General features: G+C 41.9%; 1 protein-coding gene across 2 annotated transcripts in view; it reads left to right on the top strand.

Annotated features, from left to right (window-relative positions):
• The window catches only part of CMPK1 (cytidine/uridine monophosphate kinase 1), a 33,417-nt gene extending 31,691 nt beyond the window's left edge, over nucleotides 1-1,726 (top strand). The window contains exon 6 of one of the 2 annotated variants that reach the window (XM_065882961.1): nucleotides 649-1,726. In XM_065882961.1, coding sequence (XP_065739033.1) covers nucleotides 649-690 — 42 coding nt within the window. In that variant the 3' untranslated portion in view covers nucleotides 691-1,726. The remainder of the gene's footprint in view (nucleotides 1-648) is intronic. The other variant, XM_065882967.1, reaches the window with a different exon arrangement.
• The last annotated feature ends 8,252 nt before the right edge of the window (nucleotides 1,727-9,978 follow it).

Here is a 9,978-nt window from a genome sequence, read left to right on the forward strand (position 1 = left end):
GATCATGTTTTAAAAATCTGTAACATGAATAGCAAATCATCTAGCTGAAGAGTCCCCGGTTTCTTTCATCTCTTCCATCACAGAGCATGTAGCTCCAGAGGTACAGGGTTTCCACGGCCCAATGCTTGCCTCTTCCTTCATGAATCTTGGGTCTCTGTACTGTGGTTTGTGGACTCTCAGTGCCCAGCCGCTACTAGTGTCTCTTAAATTCACCTAATCTTTCCCTGATTCCCTGAATCATCTTCCCCTGGACCTTTTTTTTATCGTATAGTCATTTTTGGTTTTTTATCCATGGTCCCTTCCTGTAGAGGTGAGGTAATACAGAAGACTTAGTGTTTTAGAATCAGAACTAGGAAGATAAGCCCCTTCAGTTTACTTTTACTTTTTATAATATTGGTAGCCTATCAAGAAGTTTGTTTTGTCCTAAAAGCACTAGTAAAATTATTGAAGCAACACGTTCATAATTATTTACGGTATTGTACTACTGTCTAAAGTAAAATAGATGAAACTAAGAAATTATAATGTGTTTTTTTTTAATAATCCATTTTGAAAATTCATGTAAAATTGACTTTTAACAGGAACTTAGCCATATGGTGTTTTAACAATATTTGCCTTTTAAATTATTATTATTATCCTTTTCCTTTACAGGTTTTTGATGAAGTTGTGAAGATTTTTGACAAAGAAGGCTAACTCTAAACCTGAAAGCATCCTTGAAATCAGGCTTGAATATTGCTTTGATAGCTGCTATCACAACCCCTTTTTAAGGCAATTTTAATCTTTCATAATTACTTCTCAATTAATGGCTGGAAAGTATGTAGTAAGACAGATTTTTTATCTTCATTTTTTTTTTTTTGGTCACAGGAGTAGACAGTGAATTCGAGTCTAACTTCATCTTAGCTATGGTGCTCACAAAACAAAGAAGGGTGTTAGCTAGTTCTTTGTTTTTATTCAAAAAGAATATCCCTTTTATAGTTTGTGCCTTCTGTGAGCAAAACTTTTTAGTATGTGCGTATATCCCTTAAGTAATTATAACATGTTTGGATTAGGGATTCCCCACGTCTTTTTTCTCTTGCAGGATTTAAATTTCCAACCTGTTAAGTGAATTTATGGACCAAATTCTAAGGAACTTTTTGTGTAGTGAGTTCTTGGACAATGTGTTTGGTAAACAAAGTCATGAAATGAATTCCTAGAAGTATTTTAGTATTTATCAAATAGCTGACCATTTCCTATAGAAAGGTAAGAAAACGTAAGCTTTGCTTTACTACAGTTTGTACAGAGTTGTTTGCAGGGCATAGTCTTTGCTTCCAGGGGTTGGGATGGGGGCACTGGGGGTTCAGAACCTGGTGGAATTGTCAGTTTTATTCGACATAAATCTGAGGGTAAGGGGCAAGGATCACATCTAATGACATGTGTTCCTTTTGCTCTGTTATATAATGTTATTAATGATTAAACTGATCTTAACAAAATTCCTAGTAGTGGAACCTTGAAATGCATGTAGATTTATGGTAAAATGATTTGGTTAGTGTTTTATTAAGACTTCAAAGCTTTTTTTGTTTGTTTTCTAGACTAAGCATAGGATTAGCTCAAAGCAGAAGAAATCTAATGGTTAAATTTCCCATTTGTATTTTATTTTCTTGAATACTTTTTTTCGTAGTTGTTTAAGAAGATTTAAAAATTGCACTTTGGTCAGAAAAATAATAAATTTATCTTACAAATGTTTGATTCCCTTCCTGGCTACTTTTATTCAGTAAATTCTTTTCTTGGCATCATGTTGAAGTATTAAAAGGTACAGAATTCTTTAAAAAGTATAGAGTCCAAAGGAATTTTCTCTTACATTCATTCTTCCTTTAAAAATCTCTGGAAAATTTTTCTCCTTACCTTTTTCTGCCATCACTAATGCAAAGTGGTATCCAAGGTTCTTAATGTGAGATTTATTAAAATTTTTCTCATTTTCAGCACTTATACTGTTTGGTATACAGGGTTAAACTGGGCAAGGAATTTTGATTTTGTATAATTACATTTTATATTTAAATCATTGGGAATAGTGAGGACAACTTACGGATGTTCTTAAATTGTAATAGATTTATTTATTTCTGTGTGTGTTATGAAATTCACTTATTAGTGATGAATTTTCAACATACTTGCCATAGAAAACAAAGTATCCATAAGTACTGTAACATATTAGCCACTAAAATCTGTGTTAAGATTATCTTGGTTTCTTGGAAGAGATTGTAATGAATTCTTATCTAGTGATTTAATCTAGCCAATACTGAGGGGTTTTACTGGTAGTGGTAGTTCAATCAGACAGCTGTAGTACGAAGCAAGAGTAAAGACTAAGATTCTGAGAACATTCCTGCTCACATAAGTGAAGAAATCCATTGGATGGGGATCTAAATATTTATATTTATATTGTGAAAGCAAACTTAAGGTTTTTACGAAGACTGCTGAGACTAGGTGCTTTGCTTCCTTTCATCACATATCTTTCTGTGGCATTTGAGAGCAAAAACCCAGAAACATAGTAATTGCTAAATTACGAGGCTTTCCTTTTTGTTTGCTTTTTAAGTAGAAAAACATGTTGGCAATATTGAGTTTAAGAGTTGATTGAGTTACATCTGACTTCACTAGTTTTGGTCATTTCACTTATTAAAGATACAGTCGTCAGTGAGTTTTTGACTTTAAAGACCCCAATGGAAGGCTTGCTGTTTTTAAAAAATTAACTAACGTTATTTTTATTCGATGATGTTGGATGTGTATGCATTGTCAATATTTAGTGAGTAATCCCAATAAATTCTGTGCTGTGGGCTTTGCTGTTTGCTGGTTCAGATTTCTATTCTCTCAAGCACACCGAAGATCAAGAAGTATCATATTTAACATGTGGGTCCTCACAGGGCAAAAGCAGAGTTCAGGATCCAAGAGAATTTTCCACTCTGTGTATGATGTGTATGCGTCTTGAATTAAGCAGAAAGCATGACTTTATCCTGTTCCTTCAAGAAGTAATCCAGATTGAGGCACAAGTAGCCCAATTCATTACTGGCCTGCAGCATTAATTGCTTGTCTCTTTGAGGGGGAAATTGGCAGCAGGCAATGTGTATCAGGATGCGGGGTTTTTTGTGGCCTTGTAGCTTTGTCCATGTAATTTAAGTGGTTGCCTGACATTCCAGTGGTCCCTGGAGATAATAGTGGTTGACAGTCTTGGCCAGACAAGGTCAGCGTCTTTTCCCTGGAGGTTTGGTCCTTCATCTGCAGACATATACTAATTGCACAAGCCACAGTGCTACAAACACATACTCTGCCTTCCAAGAGTTTTCTATCTAAAACTAACAGTCTGACGTGGACAGACCTTCAGATGTCTTCTGTTGGCTAACTTCAGTCATTTTTATATAGCTTATTGCAATTCTCCCTAGCCTTCTTGCATACTTCAGCTTAATTAAGTACTCCTTTATTCTAAGCAATTTTTTTAAATGAAAGGAAGTTCATATATTGTATACCAAAGGAAAAGGTAAAAATGGTCCTAATCACTTATCCCTTTATTTCTTGATCTCTGACTTCAGTGTAAGTACTCCCTTGGATTCAAGTCTGCTTTCCTTTGAAGGGGTGTGGTTATTTTGATTGTGATGTTAATTCTGGACTTCAGCTAAATTCTGCAGGTCATCATCTTTCCTGTTCTGGGGAGAGCTGAAGGACTAAGTTGAATTTCTGGCTACCACCCTATGCCCTATGTCAGCCATACCAGCTCCAGGCTATCCCCAGGGCTCAGACTTCTGTGGGATCTCTGCCATCCCATTCATTCTTCAAAGAGGCTTTTGTTTCATGACTTTGTCCTTCTAAGACTCAGGCATAAGAGAAGTGGGCTTAATTATTTTGTACTGTTCAGTGAGACAGAGGTAATAAATCAGCATTTCTCTAGGTGGTGAAGTTCTTGCAGCCACAGAAAATTGTTTTTTTAATTTTGTGATACATTTGGAAGTAACTTTATGCAACTTCTTAGCACTGGTCTTTGATGCCCTAACCAACCAGAGGAAAAGCATCTGCAGAGGTGGGTTACTACATCCCAACCCTAATGGTAGATAACCCTAAGAAATATTAAGAGCTGTCTTCCACACAGTGAAATCAAGCAGTTAGGCAGCGTACTACAGAATAGCAGATATATTCTTGTTTGGTTGAGTAACCACATTTAAAAAGAGAATGTAAAATTTTTAAAAAGCCATGTATGTGAGCTTTGGGAACACACATATAGTTCCCTTTAGAAGGCTCCCTGGAAGAAATATACTTTCGGTGGCAGTGTCTATGAAATTAAGGGGAAAAAATTGCTACAGTGGACTCAGGATGGACTTCCAAGAAAACTCCTGAATTGGATAAGTTTCCCTGCTAGTTGGTAAATACTTGCAGCCCTTTGAGGACTGCGGGTGGAACTGGCTGTCTCACAGCCACCTGGCTCCAAGGGCTTCCTGAGCCAGAGGGGAAAGATGTTGAATCGGTCCAGCAGTTAGTACTGAAAAGCACAAAGCTCTTGTACGTGGCTCACCCTAGATTGTTTATTAGTTTTATAAGGAAGCATTTTTATAAGTGGCTCCAAAGCAGCTGCCAGAACTTGGCCAGAGTCCCTATGAGCATTGCAAGGCTGCATCAAAGTGGCTTTGTCAAAATGTAAACCTCTGTTTTGTTTTCTTTTTATTCTATTATTTAGTTTTGGCTGCGTCAGGTCTTAGTTGTGGCATGTGGGATCTTTTCTTGCGGCTCATGGGCTCTTCGTTGCAGTGCGCGGGCTCCCCTCTAGATGTGGCGTGCGGGTTTTCTCCTAGTTGTGGCGTGCAGGCTCCAGGGCGCGTGGGCTCTGTAGTCTGTGGCACGCAGGCTCTCTAGTTGAGGCGCGCGAGCTCAGTAGTTGTGGCACATGGGCTTAGTTGCCCTGTGGCATGTGGGATCTTAGTTCCCTGACCAGGGATCAAACCCATGTCCCCTGCATTGTAAGGCAGAGTCTTTACCACTGGACCACCAGGGAAGTCCCAACCTCTTTTAAGTTATCAGGTAATGTGCGCAAAAGGCACAACTGTCATCCTATCCTCAACTAGGATGGTGGTCAAAATGAACACATTATTTACATTATTTAAGGGGGAAAATGCTAAAGTTTCATGGCTAACTTTTCGATTGAGTCAATATTCCCACATCAAAATGACCAAGTTAAAACAGCGGCATCAAAACCCCTCTGGTGTTGGAACTTCCCCAGCGGTCCAGCGGTTAAGAATCCGCGCTTCCACTGCAGGGGGTACAAGTTCAATCCCAGGTCTTGGAACTTAAGATTCCACATGCTGCGTGGTGGGCCAAAAAGTAAAAACAAAAAAACAAACACCTAGTGTCAAATTCTGTGTCAGAATGTCTGTGTCCTATCCAGTATCAAACGTGACTGAGCAGAGACTGTATCTGTGTTCCTTCCTCTATTTAGGGCCTTTACTTAGGTCTGGATAAGTGCTATTTAGGGAAAGAAGGTAACTGCTGACTTGAGGCTGCTGCTGGTAGTGTGTACTAATGGAAGATTCAGAAATTTAGGGGATGGGATGGGATGAGGGTAGGGAGAGTAAAATCATTTGTATAGAGGAGCAAGAGCTGGTTGAGCCCAGTTCTGCTTCATACATAATGGATTTCAGGTGTTAAGGTGATGTCCTTAACACCCTCTATCTTTATCCTGTGGTTTGAGTAATTTCATGGATATTTCTGAGTTTAGGTTGTGTATTTGACTTAGGAAAGGAGCTATTTAATTTACAGTCATGAGCTAAATCATTGTTTTATATGACAATACACAGATTATGGCCAGTTGCTGAAATAATAGATGCATATAGGAGGCATTAGTACAGTCTATAATCACATTCATGCAAGGATCTGCCATCTTAATTGAGCTAGCTGGTCACATTAGCAAGCCAAATTTCGGAGATGCTACCCCTTGTGACTGAGATCAGAGGGTTAGTTACAGGAGAAGACAGTAGCACTAAAATGATGACATTACAAAAAAATTGGCCGTTCCTTCAAAATATGTTTGATGCAGGTTTGTGAGGAATACAACAGTATACAACCTTTGGTTTCTTAACTGTATTGTGTTTCTGTAGAGTGCTTTTAATGCTGGCAAACTTTTTTACCTCTGATCTCATTTTGTTTTCCCAGCAAGGCAGGCTGCGATGATTCTCTTACCGACCTGTTTCATGGATGATTAAGCTGAGGTCCAAGGAGCCCAAGTCAGTTGCCCCACAGTCTCTGCACCTAGTAGTTGTGCGTCTGGAAGCAGAGCCCAGACCTCTGGGCCTTACCACATCTGCCTCCTGTCTTTCTGGTAGTCCATGCCTACCTGTAATTAAGCCCAGTTTTGAAGTGTGACCTCTAATACCCCACCAGACTTCCTCTGTCTCTAGCCCATTACCCACATTTATCTTCTCTATTACACATATGCATAATTTGTGAAGTTTCTTTGTTTACTTCCTGCTGATCTCTGCTAGATTATAAGTGCCAGGAGAGCAAAAATGTTGTCTGTCTTGTTCATCTCTGTTTCCTAGTACCTGCACATAGTAGTCACTCAATAAATATGCATTGTAGGGCTTCCCTGGTGGTGCAGTGGTTGAGAGTCCGCCTGCCGATGCAGGGGACACGGGTTCGTGCCCCGGTCCGGGAAGATCCCACGTGCCGTGGAGCAGCTGGGCCCGTGAGCCATGGCCGCTGAGCCTGCGCATCCAGAGCCTGTGCCCCGCAATGGGAGAGGCCACAACAGTGAGAAGCCCACGTACCGCAAAAAAAAAAAAAAAAAACAACAACAAAAAGAAAACAAATATGCATTGTAGTTCTTGATCAATGGAGTCTTTGGGAAAGAAGTTTCTAAGAGGTCTTAGCTGTATTTTTTTATTCTCTTACTGACTTGGCACAGAGTATATTCTTAATAGGTTTTATTATTAATACATTTTATTGGCTATTGATGTAGCAGGGAAGAGAGACTGAGGAACGTGATGAGAGTCTGTGCCTTCACATAAGAACTCAAATACTGAGAAGTTTCCCTAAGCTTTCTTTCTGCTTCCCGGGTCCCCTCCCCAGTGCCTGGGATAGGTACTCAAAGAAGTTTGCTGATGGTAATGCTGTTGGTGGTCAAGAGGTGCCTGGTTGGCATTGGAGAAGAGGAGAAGTGTATTCCGGGAGAGGGAAACAGCAGTAGCAAACCCACCCACATAGAAGCAGAACTAGGCCTAGAACCCAGCTCCCATTCCTTAACACCAATATGCTTTTACCTCTGTCATTACTAACAAGGATTTGGGAAGGCAAAGTGATATCTTGTGATGCTTCAGAACCAGTACTTTTTAATGGATTTCATTCAGTGTGCTGAGCTTTTAGTCAATGTCTTTTAAGCCATTTTTTAAAAGCCAGTGCCTCAGACTCCACCCCAGAAATTCTGATTTAATTTTAAAGGCTCCCCAGGTGAATCTAAACCAGTGGTTCTCAGACTTTCAAGTGTATGAGAATCATTTGCAGGGCTTCTTAGACCCAGATTGCTGGGCCCACACCCAGAGTTTCTGGTTCAGTAGATCTGGGGTATGGTCCAAGAATTTGCATTTCTTTTAAAGTTCCAGGTGATGCTGATATTGATACTTTGAGAACCACTGTACTAAGCAGAGTGGCCAGAGGCAGTATTGGAAACTCCCAGCCTTGCATCTTTACGGGCAAGGGACTGTGTGTTCTTGGTCTTTGTTTCCACGGTGCCTAGCATAGTGTAGGTACTCAGTGCGTGATGAATTGACAAATTGATAACAACCTTAGTGGAAGCTCACAGCTCAAGCAGTTGCCTAGCCTGCCATCCCTGAAGCTCATGGGTTGAGGCAGAAGTACTTCAAGAAGATCACAAGTGTTCCCCCACTAAGGAAGTTGTCAGATAGCCACCAGCTTGACATAGGAGAGCTGCCTTCATCTCTCTTAGTAGCTGCCACTGTCTTGAAAGGTAAGGCGAGCCCAGGGGACCACTGTCACTTTCTCTAGACTTCTGAAGAAAGATGGAGTAGCTGTGTTCAGTGTGGGCTTGAGGGCAGAGCAAGGGCAGCAGAAGCAACATAAGGAAGACCTTTGAAAGTCAGAGCTGACCAACAGTGAATTGACCTGCTTGAGGACTTGACGAGCTCCCGATCACTGGAGGAAGCAGAGCCTAGGACTCTACTCCGCGGGATGCTTTAGTGTCTTCTAGCCCAGCGATTCTTTCTTTCACAGACCATCCTGTTCAAGTTGTAGTCTCAGTCTGAAGTCCACCTGGCAGCCCAGCCACATCCTCTGGTCCCTCCTGAAACCCAGGACACAGAACAGCTCTCTGTCCATAGTAGCAGGGAGGAGAGACTGAGGAACGTGATGAGAGTCTGTGCCTTCACTTAACTCAAATACTGAGAAGTTTCCCTAAGCTTTTCTTTCTGCTTCCCAGGTCCCCTCCCCAGTGCCTGAGATAGGTACTCAAAGAAGTTTGCTGATGGTAATGCTGTTGGTGGTCAAGAGGTGCCTGGTTGGCATTGGAGAAGAAGAGAAGTGTATTCCAGGAGAGGGAAACAGCACTAGCAAAAGGATGGCAGTGAGAATGCGTGAGGCATAGGGGAGACCATGTTCCAAACAGTGGGAGATGGGAGTATGCAAAGATAAGGTGGAGAAATACAATGGACGGACCTTAAAGACAAGTAAAAGAATGTGGATTTGTCCTGTGTCTGTTTAGCTGGGTCTAGACCAGAACGCTGGGTAACTGCTAGGCTGGATGAGCCAGTGTGACAGTCTTCTCAGATTTTGGAAGCTGCACTTTTCCTCCTCTTTATTCTTCTCTTTCTCCTCCTCACTGTAAGCTGTCCCTTGAGTTCTATTCTGAACTCTTAATGGTTTTTCCATCTCACTAGGGACAGTGTGCAAACCCTCCTTGGCTTGGCCTGGTTGGGGCTGGGCCCAGGGCCGGCTCAGGAGAGCCGGGGAGAGGAGGCGGCTCCCAGCAATAAGCAACCCACAGAATTGTGTCTGTTATTTATGAAAAAGTTTCTGGGTTTTCGGCTAATTGCAAAAATACATAATGGATGCTTTTCGCATCTGCTAGTTATTCTGGAACAGGCCTGCATCCAAGAGCAAACTTTAAACAAACAATAAGATTATGGAGCTTAACTATTTCAATGTGTGACAGAAAAGAAAGCCAAGGCCCCAAAAGTTGCATTAATACACATGCACTCAGACACAAGCAAGGGGACGACAGATACACATACATACAAATATACAGATTCACATCCTGGTACCAGTGCACACAAATGCGTGCTTGGGTACTAGCACCTAGTACATACGTGGACGTACAACTCGAACACATGTGCCCAGTCACAGGCACCAGTGCACATACACACGAAGACAAATGCACATGCATGCACTCATGCACATGTATACCCCTACACAGTTGGGCAGCACAAGCGCGCAGACACAAAAGCACACAGACACACAACCCCAGACACCAGTGCAACAAGTGGTCCTCCTAGGTGGGTGAGTGGGTCTTCCCAGTCCAGAGGTAAGTAAAGTACTCAGCTGGGCACTGGCTGTGCCTGGGTGGTATCGGGTGTAGTTATTCGGTGTGGCCACCAAGGGGCACCCAGGATCCATACTGCATCCACTTTTTTGCTGGTTCTGTCAGCCCGTCAGTTGTTTTTGTACCCACAAGCTTGTGTCTTCCTGTTCCGGATCCCTGAACAGAGCTGAGAGGCTCCTTGCTCCCAGCTCCAACCTTCTAGGACCCACCGTATTCATTCTCACCTTGTCCCTGTCTCAAACCACTGAAACAAGCACAGGTCTCCATCCCTCCTCCCTCCCAGCTGAACATATACTTCAGAGCCCCCTGCTCAGTCCTCAGACTGCTCTTTGGAGAAGTGGATCTGTCAGGTCTTGATCATAATGTAGCCTCCACCAAAGCTTCTCTCCCAGGAGCAGCTGTGAAAATCCCACCTATTTTTCAAA

Source organism: Phocoena phocoena, chromosome 1 (genome assembly GCF_963924675.1).
Source record: "Phocoena phocoena chromosome 1, mPhoPho1.1, whole genome shotgun sequence".
Lineage (NCBI taxonomy): Eukaryota > Metazoa > Chordata > Mammalia > Artiodactyla > Phocoenidae > Phocoena > Phocoena phocoena.